Source organism: Micromesistius poutassou (assembly GCF_964030765.1).
Source record: "Micromesistius poutassou genome assembly, chromosome: 14".
Classification (NCBI taxonomy): domain Eukaryota; kingdom Metazoa; phylum Chordata; class Actinopteri; order Gadiformes; family Gadidae; genus Micromesistius; species Micromesistius poutassou.
The window spans coordinates 6,643,028-6,661,447 of record NC_140284.1 but is presented as its reverse complement, the minus strand read 5'-3'; the positions used below and the strand labels follow the sequence as shown (position 1 = coordinate 6,661,447).

Here is an 18,420-nt window from a genome sequence, read left to right as displayed (position 1 = left end):
CCTTGACCGCTAGATGCCACGTAACCCAACTCACTGCACCAAGGGAACAAGGGGTAAAGGAGGCTGCGTTTCATCAGTTGTTTGACATGCCCTGTTAACTTAAAGGTCCCATGGCATGCTATTTTATGGATGCTTTATAGGTGTTAGTGGGCCCCTAATACAGTAGCCTACTTGAAGACCTTCAAGAAATTCAGCCTTGGTGCAGAGTTTCAGCCACTACAAGCCAGTCCCACAATGAGCTCTAGCTCTCCACAAACGTCAAGGGTCAAGGTGGAGGGTGGGGGTGTGGCCCTGAGCAGCTTGTGGCCACGGTACCATGCGCTAGTGTCTACAGTGGAACACTGAACACTCCGGGTGCTCCGGCGGGAGTCCTGGAGCTCTATACCTAAATAATACAGAACTGCCAGCCAACAATCCCGATCGCCCCCCCCGTCAACAACACTATACCCGCGGACCCTGCTATAAGGTATCCATTACAAGATTTTACAGAATCTCACTCCAGCCAAAACCCAAAAGTTGGCAGCTCTGCAGTATCACTGGCAGCTAATATCTCCACATTTACATTACATTGAGGGGATTTTTGCTGACGCTTTTATCCAAAGCAACTTACACTGACACATTCACACACCGACGGCGGAGTGGACCCTTCAGGGCGACAGCCGGCTGGTCAGGAGCAGTCAGGGTGAGGTGTCTCGCTCAGGGACACCTCGGCACTCAGCTAGGAGGAGCCGGGGATCGGACTAGCGACCTTCCGGTTACCAGTCAACATGCTCTACCTCCTGAGCTACTGTCGCCCCCCCCCAGTCCTACTTCAACATCCACACTGTGTGACCATCAGTGTACTCACCAGACGCCACCAATGCCAACATCCTCTACATATGGAGGGAATATGAAACATGAGCATACATGATAGACACCTTTAAGATCCCATATCTCGATTTCTTTGTGATTAGAACCATCAAACCACATGATTGATTGTAAAACGATGCATCATTGGTATAGTGAGTTCTTGTGCATTCATATTAATCCTTGCCTAAATGATTGATCCACTCACTTTAATGTCTGCCTTTGCCTTCGTTTAACTATTCATGACTTATTGCTTGGTGATTATTATATTTAACATTGGTCAACCAGGACTGGAGTTCCAGGTGAAAAAATAACACTTGCGCTTGAACCTTTAAACTGTTTTATTAAATTATGAAAATATCTAACATCTCCTACTCTTTAACAAAGGTGAAGCCAAATGTCAATATTTCGTGACATGAGTAAAACGGGAGAAATTATAAATACTTTTTTTGTTGGGGAGTTCATCATGACTTAATATTCTTCCCCTTCTTCCTCCCCTTCATCGCCAACAGTGTCGGTGCCCACCTCTTCGTAATCCTTCTCCAGGGCGGCCATGTCCTCCCTGGCCTCGGAGAACTCGCCCTCCTCCATGCCCTCCCCGACGTACCAGTGGACGAAGGCCCTCTTGGCGTACATCAGGTCAAACTTGTGGTCCAGGCGCGCCCAGGCCTCGGAGATGGCGGTGGTGTTGCTCAGCATGCACACGGCCCTCTGCACCTTGGCCAGATCTCCTCCCGGCACCACGGTGGGGGGCTGGTAGTTGATGCCCACCTTGAAGCCGGTGGGGCACCAGTCCACGAACTGGATGGTGCGCTTGGTCTTGATGGTGGCGATGGCCGAGTTGACGTCTTTGGGCACCACGTCACCGCGGTACAGCAGGCAGCACGCCATGTACTTGCCGTGGCGAGGGTCGCACTTCACCATCTGGTTGGCCGGCTCGAAGCAGGCGTTTGTGATCTCTGCCACCGAGAGCTGCTCGTGGTAGGCCTTCTCGGCAGAGATGACGGGGGCGTAGGTGGCCAGGGGGAAGTGGATACGGGGGTAGGGCACCAAGTTGGTCTGGAACTCCGTCAGGTCGACATTCAGGGCACCGTCGAAGCGCAGTGAGGCGGTGATGGAGGAGACGATCTGAGCCATCAGCCTGTTGAGGTTGGTGTAGGTGGGGCGCTCGATGTCCAGGTTCCTGCGGCAGATGTCGTAGATTGCCTCGTTGTCGACCATGAAGGCGCAGTCTGAGTGCTCCAGGGTGGTGTGGGTGGTCAGGATGGAGTTGTAGGGCTCCACCACAGCGGTGGACACCTGGGGCGCAGGGTAAACCGCAAACTCCAGCTTGGACTTCTTGCCGTAGTCGGCAGAGAGCCGCTCCATCAGCAGGGAGGTGAAGCCGGAGCCCGTTCCTCCACCGAAGGAGTGGAAGATGAGGAAGCCCTGGAGACCGGTGCACTGGTCCGCCTGGATCAAATCAGCATCCAGCCATCAGTGACATTCACTTTGATGCATGACCCTAATATACCCTGAATGACATGAATATTACCAGCTTGCGAGTTCTGTCCAGCACAAGGTCGATGATCTCCTTGCCGATGGTGTAGTGGCCGCGGGCGTAGTTATTGGCTGCGTCTTCCTTCCCTGTGATCAGCTGCTCGGGGTGGAACAGCTGGCGGTAGGTCCCGGTACGAACCTCGTCTGTACGTCGCAAAATAAGCAAAAACACATGAAGACGCCGTAAAGGAAATAAAGGCTGAGATTGGCCAAGAACTCATGGCTTGAGTAAGAACACTGCAGCTGTAATCCACGAAAAACAGGCTGCGATGTTATCCTTTGGGGCCATAGCAGACCGTCAATGTAGTCTCTAAAAGTGCTTGTTTTTGCCACTGACAGCCAAGTCTCGCTCTATCGGAAGTCTCACAAGAGTTGAGATGTTTGCAAGAAGCATTGCAGATAGAAGCATGAGAGCGGGAGAGAGGAGTTTGTTGTGTTCAGACTACAAACTCCTCTCTCCTGCTGCAAGCATAGCTTAGTGCTATCTAAGAGATTTGTGAGAAGGAGGGTTGGAATTGTGATGACAATAGGGAAATATCCTGCAACAACGAGATTTCAGAGCGAGGCTTCTCCTTTAGCAAAACTTGGTTGGACACAATAACAAACAGACCGGATCAAACGAAAACCAAAGACACAAGTTTATTTCACTGTAGTGATCATTTCCACAATGAAAACTGTAATCTGTAATCTGAGCCAGTCAGGGACAAAAACAAGCACCTTTAGAGGACGTATATTGACGTGGAGCTGTTGCCCCAAAGGATAACCTTGTAGCTCTACACCCTACACACTAAATGATCGGAAAATAGGGTGCAGGTGGAAAAATCCCCTTCAACACAGTGACAATGCAAAATGTGTTGCACATCATGTTATGTTCTATTTAGATTAGATATTTAACTTGTGCCAAAGGATGATACATCATATTCAGATTGAACTATTATTGTGATATTTAGTTCTGGTAAGCATTATTAAATATCTAAATGCAACTTTGTCAAACGTATCTTTGTCAAACGTATCTTAATATGGCTAAACAAAAATGTTTAGCCATATTAAACAAACCACTAGCTACTATAATGTATATGTGAATGTATTAACTGTAAATATTTCACAATAATGTAGATATTTCAAGTTATAATAAGGTCATTATAAATACCTTAATCCTGACCCTAATTACTTATTACCCGTTTTTTGAGAAGACATTAAAAAATAATAATAGCTGCTATAATGTACATGTAAATGCATTTATTAACTGTAAATATTTTGAATAATGGAGATATTTAAAGTTATAATAAGGTAATGACTTAATAAGATTGATTGATGAATACTCCCTAAATACATATTACCCGTTTGTGGGGAGAAATCACACTGCAATGTTTAACCACATTAAACCAACCACCTAGTGAACCATTACTTGGGTGACTTCAACTAGCCGACCCCGTCATACCGATGACGGTGGGCTCCAGGTCCATGAACACCGCCCGGGGGACGTGCTTCCCGGCCCCTGTCTCGCTGAAGAAGGTGTTGAAGGAGTCGTCTCCCCCGCCAATGGTCTTGTCGGAGGGCATCTGGCCGTCGGGCTGGATGCCGTGCTCCAGGCAGTACAGCTCCCAGCATGCATTGCCGATCTGGCAGCCGGCCTGGCCGACGTGGACGGAGATGCACTCACGCTGTGCCGAGGGGAGAAGTTTGATTCAAGACCATGAACAATTGTTGTACTTTTAAGCAAACTTTTTAATTATTTGTGTAATTCGGAGCCACAGTTCGGTAGATAACAGCCGTCGTTCTGAATAACGGTTGACGTCAAACTTGTGTACGCCTACGTTGCGGCACATGATCGAAATCGTTGCCCCTTGGTTTACGTCAAAATCATTATTTTACATTAAAAGGCAGTCAAAATCATTTTTTGATGTTAACCAAAGTCCCCCATTACCTTTACCAGCTTGACTATAAATGTACAAAAGAAGATTAAATAACCTTTTAGATAGGTTGGTCAGGAAGATATCTACGTTAATTCAATAGCTCCGGTTAGCATGAAGTCACAGGTAGGCAACAGGTAGGATTAACCTTATGATACTATTATTATATACTGGGACCATATCACGCTAGGTCTCAACGGCACTATTTCTATTTAAGCATACATACATGCATACATATTTAAGTTACTCGTAGTAGAGCGGAGGAGCACGCACACTTCTTCAGGTTCAACGTTAACTTGCATTTAACAAACAAAAGGGAGGCGCCACCTAGTGGCGCTACATGTTATGGACGTGTGTGTGTGTGTGTGTGTGTGTGTGTGTGTGTGTGTGTGTCAGGCATAGGGATGTCACGAGAACCGATACTTCGGTACCAAGTCGATACCAAAATTCTAAAAACGTGACGGTACTCGTTTTTCTTAGTACCGTAGGTACCGAGGATGCAATTCCTCCGGACGTCACGTGGGCAGCATATACACCTACATGGGAACATGGAAGACGGCAACTGCAGCTGCAGCGAGTGCGACGGCTCCGCCTCGACTCGTCGATAAAAAGAATAGCAAGAGTCGTGTCTGGAAGTACTTTGCGTTTGGAACGCTGCGCGACTGTTTCAGACGGGACTCGTTTCAATGTTTTCAATGTCAAGTTTGTAGTGGGTGCGGCGGTGAATGTGTGCGTGCACGTGTGCGTGTGTGTGTGTTACGAGCGTATGCAATTTCAAATAACAAACCAACTCAAAGCCGATGCATGCATCCAAAACTATTCGTTCAAAACCAAATAAACAAATCAAAAACAGCGTTGCTTATTCTCTTCAAATACTTTTTCTTTTCGGTAATTAATACGGCGCGGTACCGAGCGGTTGAAAACAATGTTGGCGTCTCCTGTGGCTGCCTTGCGCACCTGCGTTATATGACTTAATATTAGGTTGGAAGTTATGTTTTAAACCCCACCATGCACGCAAGTGTAAACGCGAGCCGCATAGCTGCATGACTGCCTGCTTTCAGCGTGTATTTAAAAAATATATATACATTACTTGAACGCTACATGCCACTGTTCTTTTTTTGTAATGTTAATAGTGTAATAATTCATTACTTGAAGGCTACATGCCAGTGCCACTGTTTTTTGTAATGTTTAAATGTTTTTAATAAATGAGTGTATGTTGAAGTACATGGGATTTATTGTTTTGTTTTTGACCGTGGTATCGAATTGGGTATCGAGAATCGTGTAATTTCACTGGTGTTGGTATCGACTATTAAATTTCTGGTATCGTGACATCCCTAGGTGTGTGTGTGTGTGTGTGTGTGTGTGTGTGTGTGTGTGTGTGTGTGTGTGTGTGTGTGTGTGTGTGTGTGTGTGTGTGCGTGCGTGTGTGTTTGCGCGCGTGTTCAACTAAAGGCAACTCTCGTTGTCGCGCGGTGTGAGGGCCGCGAGAGTTGCGGCATTGTAAGCCTATCACGTTTAATGACAACTTATCCATAATTAATATCAACGTTACTACTCTTCCCACATTTCTGAACAATAAAGAAAACACGCACGTTTTATAATTATAATTCGTTAAAAAAAATGATTTCGAAAAGGTCAAAGTTAACGAACAGAGCTGCGATTTTGATCGATTTTGATTTTGAAGTTTGCCGTCGACCGTTATTCAAAATGACGTCGGCGGTTCTCCACCGAACAAAACGCCGAAATTGCGCGCACAAAACGCTTGAAAGTTCGCTTAAAAGTACCTAAATCGTTCCTTACCATGATTACGTATACGTTGAGACGAAGAGGAGAAGGAGAAGGAGTACTTGTTTGTCCGTTACGTTTGTCTGTTATGGTCCGGCGCGGTTTGAATTTATAGACGGAGGCAGGGGAGCGTCTTTATACTTGCCCCGTCGCCAGGCAACCGGCGGCATACCGGCTGCGTGCCAGGCGACCGGTGAGTGGCGGAGCCACGTGGTGGCCAGGGGTGGCCGTGGCCACCATTGGTCAAACTTCGGCCACCACGCTGGCCACCCCTACGACCGGGCCAAAAAAAAAAAAACGACATCACAAAACAGGAGATTCCAATGCGTGTGTTAGATCCCACATGGATGGATGGATGCAACTCTAGAGGCTCTATTATAACACGTGTGGAGGAGGTTTCGGCCTCCAAATGGCTGGCTTTGTATTGTCTGTGGTGATTGCTCACATTTGATGCAAATTGAATGATGTACAATTTATTTTGTTAGAGATGGTAAATAAATACATCAATTCATTTATTTCTGACTCTTTGGCTTACAGTGATTTTGTCCTAGGAGAAATGAGACACTAAAAGAATGGACTTATTTTCTCTAGATAGGTATGTTTAAGTCAACTGCATCGATCTAGTAAAATGGGATTGGGGACTGGGACTACCAGAATAGTAACTAGTACAGTTTTTTCCGCTGCCTGTTAACCATGTCATTGGTATGAAAAGGCCTAATACTATCAGGTAAGGCCGACTTTAGATGCTAAATGAAAACAAACATGTTTCTGATTTATGTGGCCACCACTATGTGAACTATGGTCCTAATTTCTATATATAATATCTATATAATAATAACATATGAACATAGGAGGTCTTCTGGATCTTCTAATCCCAGTAAAGCAACTGGGATTAGAAAATGGAGTGTCCACTGGGATACTGGTCACTCTTTGGGTCAGCAGGGATAAAAAGAACGGAACAAGCAACGTTTCGTCTGTGAAACGACGTTAAAATCAAATTCAAAACCCTCATTTTAATTAGGCTCCACAAGCTAGGTAGCTTCTCCCAGACTCCCACACGTTTTTTAGCATCACCAGTGGGTAGGTTCTGACTGACTGGTCATTCACTGGCTTGGATGCTGGGCTGCTACCGGTACTGGTCAGGGCCCACCAGTAGAAGAGAGGTCATGGTGGGGACACTGGTATTCCTGTTCCTGGATCTGATGCAGTATCAGAGTATCAGAGTATCAGTGTCTCACGGTTTCACCGTGAGACACCGCCACACATCCAATTTCTCACGGCAAAAAAAAGTCGAGACGCGCTCGCCCCCCCCCCCCCCATCAACAATCCCAATCCCAACCCCCCCCGGGCCAACAACCCCTATTCCCCCCCCGGTCAACAACACTACACCCGCGGACCTTGCTATAAGATTTTACAGAATCTCACTCCAACCAAAACCCAAAAGTTGGCAGCTCTGATAATATCATATTATATTTATATATCTATATAATATAATATATATTATCATGGTCAAAAGCTGTTTGCGCCTCCGAATGATATTATGAATCTCAAACGACTGCGTTGGGTTCTCAGACACCTCTGGTTCTTCCACGTCAATATTAAGTACAGACTGAACCGCGAAATGGAGGAAAAAGGGATTGTTGCCCGCGATTGTTGCCCGGGGTTGTCTGCGTCGGGTTGGTTGAGAAGGAATTGGGAACCACGATATGGAGGAGAAAAGGATTGTTGCCCAGGATTGTCCGTCAGAGCCCCGCTGCCCACTGAACGCTGCCCGTTGCCCGGGGTTGTCTCCCGCTGGAGCTCCGCTGCCCGCCCCCGGGGCTGCCCGCCCAGCCCCGCTACCCGCTGCCTGCGGGAGACAACCCTGGGCAACGGGCAGTGTTCAGCGGGCAATCCTGGGCAACAATCCTTTTCTCCTCCATGTCGCAGTTCCCAATTCCTTCTCAACCAACCCGACGCAGTCTAGTCTTTTCACCAAATGGGAGTTTTATGCAAGCTTGCTAGCTTAGTTATGCGCCATAACACCAACAGTAGAACAGATATCCAAATAACAAAGAACACTTGCGTTACAGTGTGTGTATTCACACACACACGTGGCACTCTCACGGTCCTAGCTCATTGTCTCATTGGCAGGCCAAATTCTCTGGGCGGGCCAAGCAGAGAAAGGGGAGGTAACATGGCCCCATATGACGTCATATAGGGCCAGCTCCATCGAAGCGTTTCAGCTATCCTTTTTTCAAAGGCGGAGCAACACCTACTTCTCGGTTTACACCTAACGCAATTTTTAGCTACTGGGGCACCATAGGGAGGCTAGAGGAACTCAACTTAATGTTAGAAAACCTCATAAAGTGAAATTTTAATGCCATGTATTTTGTGCACGAAAATAATTCCATGGGTAGCCTAATTGGCAGTAGGTAAAAATATCTGAAAAGTGTAAGTATGCGGTTATATTGACATATATTCAAGCAGTATAGCGCTAAGCCTACAACTGACGGTTGATAATAGTAATAGTCTGTGCTGAAAGTTTACACGGGCAGGTGCATTCTATTTCAATCTCCGCCCATTTTCTATGCTCTCCTAGTGGTCTCCCCGTGACGTATGTTGTGGGCTCAGGGGAGGTGAATGAGGGGAAGTGAAACCACTAATGAACCGCAGCCGATAAAGTATGGTGGCTTACTGTCGCAAAGAAGTGTGTTACATTTACAATTACATTTAGGGCACAAGTTTTCGACTCTACCTTTTGAATTAGTTTATATCATTATTTTAAATTATATAATATCACCTGGTTAGGCATATCTGAAGGAAATTGGATTGTATGTTGCAGGGTTCTATACAACCCTGCACCATAGGGACTATTACTCCCTTGCATAGTATGTCTTTCTGCTTGCTGAATCACCCCCATTCAAACGAATTGGTCTATTCTAGACGTAATGTATTATGTATTATTGATACACATTCCATTTTCGTGTAGCCTACTACTAATATGACGTCGTAGAAAAAAGCAAATATACATGCATGCCCAAGGCCTACACAGTGTAATATAGACCACAATGCTGACATATCAAATAAAAGATAAAGAAGGTAATTTGAAGTTATGGCATTTGTAGGAAATCATTCATTGCACGGGTTGCCAGGTTGGGACATTGAGCCTAAGGAACAGGAAGCCACTGTCAAACCTGGCAACGTTGACTATGCGCTGGTTAGTGTAAGGAGTATGGCGGACATAGAAAGCGACAGGCTAGAATTGGCTCTGGAGAATTTGTTTATAAGGCACTGCAGTGGGAAATCTGCTCTGAAAAGCAAAGAATATTGCGGTGAATTTTGCAAGGTATGTTATGATACGTTATGTTATTCTGAAAACATCCATTCGGTTTTTGTTTCAGGCAATCCCAATTTGGCTTTCATGGCTTGCTATAAAACTAGCCTCAATAGAAGCTGTCTAGTGACGGCTAGATGCAACACAAAGCACTTTGTTGAAGAGGCACCAAATATAGTAATTCCACTGCTTGGGGGATATCATTGGTCATATGTAAATATGTCATTCTCATAATATACCACTTATTTTCTTCTTCAAACGTGCTTCCCTTGATTTATAGTATAGTAGGTGACTATGGTTAGCATGTTATTGCTAGCTTCAGTGTTTGTAATCACTAACACGCAGGACTTTGGTGTGGGCTTGTGTTATGATGCGTATTTACCAGGCAGTTATACGTTATAAGAGTATTTTACGCGATTGACATCGTTTATTGTTCTACAAGATACTATATATAGGACTATATTTCCCGGATATTGCAAAATACAATACGTCAACAAAGTCATTAAAAACATTTCTAGAGTGTCTTGCAAATGTATTTTTCGATACAGGCAACGAAAACTTCCATGATACTCGTTTATTTACTGGCTTTGTTGTATTCTATTCCACATAGTTGGTGGAAGAGCACACCGGAAGATGGCAGGTACCTCTTCCACAACTGAAAGTACTACGGTCTGCACTTTGCAGTTTCACTACGGCAGCCGCTGCTTTTCCAGCCGAATGCCAGCACATCAATTACACCCTGAGCAGCCTGGCCGTGTAAGTAGTTCGATGTGATCAGATGTTTTAGATTGTGATTTTGAGTCACTCTGCAAATTCCAAAAGGGTAGAAATGCAGGTATCCAAAAGTGCTGGTCCTCACTCATTACAATTGTGAGGGATTTTGATGTTTGATGTTTTGATGTGGTTTCTTTTCATCCTTGGTTAACACTTTTTAACTGAGTATTATCTTGTCTCACAGGAGCTTTTTTGAGCTAATGCTTTTCTTTAGGAAAGAAGAGTTTGTGGAATACCCTTTAAAAGACATAATCGATTCCTTTCAGGTGAGAAATACATGGAAAAGACTAACTAAGTACTTGAATTAATCTAGCTGTATGTAGTCTTACATTGGATGATTCATGTTGGCAATATACACCTTATCAACAAGTCTTCTTACCCACTTGGCAGGCATGCCATTCACGGTTGTTGCGACACAACAACACCTACATGCAACAAGTGAAGCAGGTCATCAAAGTTGGGGGACCCTGGGAAAGTCCAGTGCTTCAGGATATTCTGCAAGAGGCTTCTGTCCAACAGGCCGATGGTATGCTGAAAGTCACATCCAAAAGTCCCTTCCTCTGTGTTTTCTGCCATCGTTGTTTGCAGGGCTTCTTTGTCAGTCGGTCACCTCACGTTTGTTGTGTGTATTTATTTATTTGTTTTAAGCCTATGCTGACAAGCTTTCCCTTCAAGTGTTGACTGAATCTCATAACTCTCTCTGTTACCAGTCGAGGAGTACTTCAGCTCAGAGGTCCCTCTGTTCCTGGAATTACGTGTGCGCTACTTGCAGGCGTGTGAGCGGTTGCAGGAGGCCATGGCCCTGGCCAAAAGCTGCATGGAGAACAGCAAGGCTAGCAAACACCTGTACTTCCACCAGGCCTACCTCACCTGCCTCTATAAGGCCTCGCTACATGAACACATGCACAAGGAGGTAAGGTTGAAAGCTGAGGTGACCAATTCATTGAACAATGAAACCTACTTTTAATTGACATATAAAAGTAGAATATGTATAAAATAATATACACTTTGGGTTTTGCAGTTTCCTGAAATTATATGGTTTTAAGTTTTTGTAATGGATTTATTTTCCTTTTGTGTGAAGCTACTATGTGATATTTCTGGGTCACTTTTGTTGTGACAAAGATCAATCATGCAACCTAAGAATTATGGAACATTAGAAGTTTGAGGCTTTTGCAAAAGCTGAACACTAATAGTAGTATAACACAAGTCTTATCTAGCACTAGAGCTGAATTATAAAACGGGTGGCTTAAATCAAGCGATATGATTGGTTCCCAACTGTTGTATAATGAGCGTATACACACAGCCATTTAGTTTACGGAGTTCCGTATCACTCCGCGCCTAACTTGAACTGTTGTTTGTTTATATATAAAAGCAATAGCATAGTTCACTGAAGCCTAAAAATATGTTGATTGCTGGAGAGGGTGTAAATGTTGTAAAGCAATAGGCACACAGTGAGTGAACTGCTCGATAGTAGGCTAAATTGCCGGTGAACCAAGCTACCGTCTATAGCCTTCTCTCTCAAGGATGCTACAGTGTGTTGCATAGCAACCACCGTGCACTTTGCAGGCAGCCAGGAAGGACTACATTTTTGTATTTGTTAAAAAAATGCTTTTCCGACTTTCTCACTTTTTCAAAATTGAGGGTGTCTCTGACTTTCATTTCACCATACTTACGTAACCGTTTTATAAAAGCAATAGATCACTTCAGTCAGTGAAATGTTCTCATTATACCACAATTAAGGGGTATAATGAGCACATTCCACAGCCTGTCGTGATCTATTGCTTAAATTGAAAATGGCTAACCTGGTCTGATGGTGGTTCTATGCATTTCATGAACATAGATGGCAGAGATAGATGGCCATGATGCAGTGGAGATCATCTGCAACACGGAGAGTGTCGAGAAGGATGAGCTTCTGTTGTCCCTGTGCAAGGCCTTTCTAAACCAGCAGCTGCAAAATGGGGACATGTACTACATCTGGTGAGTAGGCTTTTGCTGTGGAACCTCTTGAAATACTTTTGTAAGCTGAATTGGATTTAAAATCTAGACTTTTCTGAATGTTATTTCACATTGTATGTAAAGAGTTTAATATATATTCCCATGCCCTCCACTAGGGACCTTGTCTTTTTATGGAGCAGGCTATTTCTCAGAGCCCACCCGTCCGGACAGGGGTTCCTGGCAGAGTGCCATCACTTGGTGTCGACTGCTACCAACATAAGAGCCATATTCCCCTTCATCAAAGTAGTCAATGCTGAGGTAAACTTGCATACCATTTCTCTCCAATTAATCATTCATTGACAATATGTTAGTTGACTAGTTTTTACTGACTGTGTGTGTGTGTGTGTGTGTGTGTGTGTGTGTGTGTGTGTGTGTGTGTGTGTGTGTGTGTGTGTGTGTGTGTGTGTGTGTGTGTGTGTGTGTGTGTGTGTGTGTGTGCACGTGCGCAGCTGGGCAGCGAAGGGGAACAGTTCTGCGTGGAGCTGTGTGCCAGGGGCTTGCAGATGTGTGATTTGCAAGCCCACCCAGAGATCCACTCCTTGCTGTGCAAGACCATAGCCTTCCTTCTGCCCTATGACCTGGAAGTGTGTCAAGCCTGCGCACTGCTGGTTTTCTGCCAGGAGCGCAGCCTGGAGGCCTACAAGACAGTGTGCCTTTTCTACACGCAACCTGAGCAGGAGCAGCATCCACACAACAACCCTGTCCCCACCAACATTCGCTTTTACATCCTCCAGGTTGGTGAGGGATTTTGGTTGGGAAAGTATCTGATTTTAGAGGATACAGGATACAGAAATGGCATACTTTAAATTACTTTTAAAAATACTTTTTTTTCACAGTTGGGGCAGATGTTTGGTTTGGCAAGGAGCACCAAGGATAGCCACAGTGGTTGGTGGGCTTTTAAATGTATAACTTAACATTGACGGTGATATATCTTTCCCCACCCAGGTGCTAAAGGAGCGGCTTTGTTTTGATCCTGAGTTCTGGAACCTGTTGACACTCAGGACTTACTGTCTGGAGCTGATCAGTGACAAGGCCATGAAAGCGGCCGTTCTCAGCGAGATGGAAGAGGATGAGGAGCAGTACCCGGAGGACACAAACACGACAGACTTTTGGGTTCACAGCTCAACCCCGAGCCTCGATCTTGCATCGATTTCTCCTGGCCCGCCAGCACTTGAGCACAGGGGACTGATGGACGGTCAGCCTGAGCCGTCTAAAAATACTCAGCTAGTAAAGAGGAAAAAACTCAGGCGGAGGCGGATATGTTTGAAACAACAGTCCTGGTCAGAGGACGAGGCAGACGTTGATGATGACCCAGAGTTCAAATCCAACAGCACGTCGAACCGGGCAGATGGTTCTCGCAACTACTCACTCAGGCGCAAACGTACAGTGCTCGAAAACCACAAGTCTGTCAAGCCAGAGCGCCAGAGAGAGTACCTTTCAAGATGTGTGAAGAATCAGATCTTTAAAAGGAAAGGCCGAAAAAGAAGATGGCTGCAGGGTCTTCCCAGGCTGGATCAGGGACAAGTGCTTAAAGATTTTACAACGGTCAAAATAAACGGCAGAAAACGTGGACGGAAGCCTTTCCCGAAGCTTGAGCTTTCTTTCCCCGATAATGAGCTGTGGCTCCAGAACGAGAAGGGGGATGAGGTGGAAACGACCATGATGGAAAGAGGCTTGGTGGAGCCTTTCTTAATTAAACCACATTCTGAAACCAGAGAAAGTATTGGACCGGAAAAGGTTACATTGGACCCGAGTCGCACACTTGAAGAAAATGAACGTGGGACTAACAAGGACTGTATTCGTCTCATTGAGCCCAAGATGGAGGTGGACTCAAAGCCTACCGAGGAAGCCTGTGGAGTGCCAGCTACCGACGCTGATATTGCTCTTGGTGGCACAGTGGCGGAGTCCAGCAGCATTCTTCTCGTACAAGCCTTCCACAACTACTGTCTCCAAGAAGAAGTGTCTGGTGATTGGGACCCACAGCCACTGGAATCCACAAAGATTCGGTCCCAAAATGGTGACACAAAACTGGAGGGCAGCCCCATTCGAACAGAAGAGGAGGACTCAAATACCCCGGTAAGTTGATTCGACAGCAAAAAACGAATGACATCCAGAAATTGGATTGACATCCGTGTAACATGATTCATATATGGTGGTCATCTATACAATGGCACATTTGTTAATCCAGCTCACAACAAGGAAGTAAAAAATAAATAATAATAATAAACATAAGGTGAAACAATGCACATATGTTGGTCTAAATGTACATGGGAATAATCTTGGGAATAGTTTTAATTGTGTCCTTCTTTTCCCATTGCTTGCTATTGAGTTAATAATTGACACCCATCTGCCCTTTGTATTTGTTTGTCTCCTGTTGTAGGCTACTAGCAATTTATCGTGGAGAGACCGTGTTCATCGCACAGAGTTATCTAGCCACCTGAGGCACTGCTGCACGCTCTGTGTGAAGAATTTCAAAGGCCTGAATGTGATGAGACATGCAATCTCCCACCTGCGGGGCAAGCAACTTCTGTGCATATTCTGTAGTAAACGGTTCAAGCAGTTCCGATTAGCCAAAAGACACATTCTGGAGCATATAGACGAGATGCGTAGGGACACGCCCATCCCCGACACGACAGACGTTAAGGTGGTCCTCAACAGAGAAGGTAGTATCATCCGAAACCTCCGCAGTCTTCTTAAAAGGAGTCTTCCTGGACAAAAGAACCATAAAAGCACCACTGGCCATCTGTGGCAGGGGGCACCGTTCAAGGATGAACAGGTGGTCATCGAGGAGGACTTGGTCATTGTGAAAGATCCGTCTTTCTTGGAAGAGAAGGGAGAAGGCATGGAGCAGGGGAATCCGGTGGATGGAAAGTGTGGCGCTGGTGACTTTATTTATTACCTGTGCCCCTCGGAGCGCTGTAATAAAATATTTCTAAAGATGAACGCCATCCTACTGAAGCATGCCATCAAATACCATTTGAAAGAGGAGAATGTGTTGGAGAAGACGTTTCTGTGGTCTAAGAGCAAATGCACAATCTGCATAAGGTAAAGAGATATATATATATATATATATATATAACTTCAATTTAATATTGTATCCTTTAATTAATATGAACCCTTACTACTTTCATGTATCTACTAATTACGTGATGGATTTGTATGCATACACTTGCATCACTTTATATTGGTAAATTCATGTATCGACTAACTACGTGATGGATTTGTATGCATACATTTGCATCACTTTATATTATATATATATATACATGGAAAGAGTATAATTTAACCTGTGTCTTGTTGATTTCTATTATATTTGAACTGTGACAGTTTTGCCGGGAAAAAGCAAGGGAATTGCAGCTTTTTACGTGGAGCATGCCAGTTTTTATGTCATTGTTGGACTGATTTTGAATTTTCTAATCTGAAGTAACAGCCTGTGCTCGTTGTGCGCTTTCTCCAACAGGCCGATGGACTTCCTCCAGCAGTATAAGGAACACATGCAGCTCCATGATGCGCCCAATTGCCACTTCTGCTACCACGAGGACTGCAACGGTCGCTTTGTCACCGCCCTGAAACTTAGAGAGCATGTAAAGACCCACCAACCGCTCAGAGCCCAGTGCTACAACCCAGACTGTAAACAAGTCTTCCCAAACCTCCAGGGCCTCTACGACCATGAGTGGAGACACTATGTCCCAGCGCCGCTAAAGCAGGAGGTGGAGGCCCTGGCTAGTACTGTTAATCAAATCCCACAGAACGCTGAAGCGCCCTGGAAACAGCGAGTAAAGATTGAGGAGATCTGGCTGCAGAACGCCAAGGAGCAGAAAGAAAATTCAAAAGCACAACACCTGGGGTCGTTGGACAGTCACCCGCTCAGTGATGATGAGCAAACCGCTGAAGCAGTAGCGAAAAACCCCTCGGACAGCAGGCCTGCCGTGGTTTCCACGTCCGAGACATGGCCAAAGATAAACGAGCATTCCGAGGACCCAGACCACAACATAACTCTTCTTAACGGCCACGCATCCGAGGCGAGCGTAGACAAAACGCAACCGGAGCCAACCACTTCCACTATCGCTACCCCAGCGGGTCTAGAAAACCCACTCTCCACGGAGGAGTCGCTGAATGTCAAAGCTAGCATGACCAAACAGGCACAGGTCCTGGACGCACCACAGATCATGGAGGAGAAAGCCTCCAAGTGTGACGGTTCTCCGCGGGCGCACTTCCACAGCGCTCCCCTGATCAGGCTACCGCCCTCCGCCTACCTCCCGGAGACCAAGCTCAACATGCCCAAAAGGAGAGAAGCTTCGGCGACCGTGAAGAGTGTCAAAAATCTCTCATGGAAGGTCAGGCGTGTGCAAGAGCAAGAAGAAGAAGCGGCGGCTCAGGCCCTCGCCAAGGCTGCACAAAGCAACACAAGGCGGCGCTGCAGCAAATGCCTCTCCTCCTACCATACCCCAGAGGAACTAGAGGAACACCAGGCACTCAACAAGTGCTCTGCACTCTTTGGTTTTGATACAGATGACGAAAGTGATTAAGACAATTGTCACTTTCAAAAGCGGAGACGGGCTATCTATAAACCAAATTAACCAAGTTAAAATGTTGTGGTGGCAAGGATTTGAAGGTGCTTTTAGGTCCTGTCCCAATTCTCCCCCTTCCCCTAGATTTGAGCCCTAACCAGCTAAGTGCACTCAAAGCAAGTGTTCTTGTTAAGGGGAGAGAAATGGGCCTTAGACTTATAGAAATGTACAACAGCTTCTTTTGTATTAATTGGGTATTGTAGGCACACTCTGTTCCTTATTCCCCAATATTGCCGCTTTTCCACCGCCAGTACCGACTCGACACGCCTTTTTTGCGTTTCCATTGACAAAAAAAGTACCCGGTACCTAGTACCGGGTACTTTTTTTTAGTACTACCTCCGTCGAGGTTCCAAGCGAGCGGAGTAGGTACTTTTGTGTGACGTAAACAGGCTGCTGGTAACTGATTGGCCAGTGGCTGTAAATGGGAATAATCACTCAAAGTTAAATTGTGTCCGGCGTTGTTCGAGTCCACGAACCCGCTCCCGAGGGGGACACTGATCAGCGTTTCGCCGTGTGTGTCGCTCCTTTCCCGGGGCTAGAGTTAGGCTGTCCGTGGTTGTGTGTGTCGGGTGTGGTTGTGTGTGTCCGGCGTGGCTGGAGTCCACGGACCGGCTCCAGAGGATCAGCGTTTCGCTGTTTCGTTTTAGTGTCGTTCCTTTCCCAGGGCTCGAGTTTCGCCTCCATCAACGTTACCGTATGACAACAATAGACGCGCAGTCATTGCGCTTTTTATTTTACTTTATTTCCCATCATAACCTTTCCCGGGAATCAGGAAATAGTCTTGATCAGATTCAGATTTCCCGGGAATCGCGTCTCCCGTGATTAAAACCTAATGACGACCCGCCCGTGTTGGAGAGGTTCTTTTCTACGACCCGCCCACATTGAAGAGGTACTTTTTTTAGAAGGGAACGCGACCAAGTCGAGTCGAGTCGATACTGTCGGTGGAAAAGCGGCATATGTCTCCCATCTCTTTTAAAAGCATTAATTCGCCCATCTGCTTTGGATAGAACAACTTTTCTGTTTTAGGTCAAGTTATTTGGTTTGGATTGTTAATTGGCATGCCTTGTCTTTGTAGGCTACAGCTATGACAAAGGTAAGAACAATCATGGCCCATTTTCATCAACAATGAGTATTATATTAAGAAGTGATTATTTGTATACTAGATTAATGCTAATTGTATTAGCCCACATGCATTACCTGACATTCAGCCTGTGCTTGGTTTCATTAAGTTATCCAAATACAGTTTTTACATGCATGTATTTGTGAGAATTTCCTTTTGCTCAACATTAGTCTTCCAAATACATCAGGTTCAAAGCTGATTGGGGTTTCACCCAAACATTTTTACAAATAATGTTTAACAGAAAATGTCAAGTTGTAATTGTCTCTTTCACGTTCTCTCTAACCCTAACCATAATGTTCAGTGCATCTCAAAGAACACAATAGGCTTTTAACAATATATACATATGGTTTTAAATTAAAGTCTATGGAAGAATTCCTGAAACATAAACAATGGGAATAATTTACTGAAAAAGAAACTAAATGCTAGCAGTATTTCAGATTAAAATACATTTTCTACCTGAATTTATTAGCAATTTAGTTTCTGATTTAGCAAAATGTATTTCCACTATTTTTTGTGTTCAATATCAACTAAATATTAATGTGATACCATTGTGTAGTCCCA

The 18,420-nt window shown here is 45.1% G+C and overlaps 2 protein-coding genes across 2 annotated transcripts; one reads left to right on the top strand and one right to left on the bottom strand.

The window, feature by feature from the left end:
• Positions 1-1,317: 1,317 nt before the first annotated feature.
• LOC311358872 (tubulin alpha-1A chain-like) lies at positions 1,318-3,962 on the bottom strand (the record flags this gene model as incomplete). The annotated part of the gene is made up of 3 exons (XM_084478973.1): positions 3,827-3,962; positions 2,381-2,529; positions 1,318-2,298 (listed from the first exon to the last, which is right to left on the bottom strand). The coding sequence occupies exons 1-3, from the start codon at positions 3,945-3,947 to the stop codon at positions 1,318-1,320; spliced, it is 1,251 nt and encodes a 416-aa protein (XP_084335099.1). The 5' UTR covers positions 3,948-3,962.
• Positions 3,963-9,177: 5,215 nt separating this feature from the next.
• On the top strand, positions 9,178-18,210 carry LOC311358688 (zinc finger protein 654-like; the record flags this gene model as incomplete). Its single annotated transcript, XM_084478817.1, has 11 exons — positions 9,178-9,411; positions 10,010-10,155; positions 10,358-10,439; positions 10,564-10,699; positions 10,884-11,086; positions 12,014-12,150; positions 12,285-12,426; positions 12,618-12,902; positions 13,114-14,244; positions 14,549-15,213; positions 15,629-18,210. The coding sequence occupies 11 exons, from the start codon at positions 9,178-9,180 to the stop codon at positions 16,695-16,697; spliced, it is 4,230 nt and encodes a 1,409-aa protein (XP_084334943.1). The 3' UTR covers positions 16,698-18,210.
• Between the last annotated feature and the right edge of the window lie 210 nt (positions 18,211-18,420).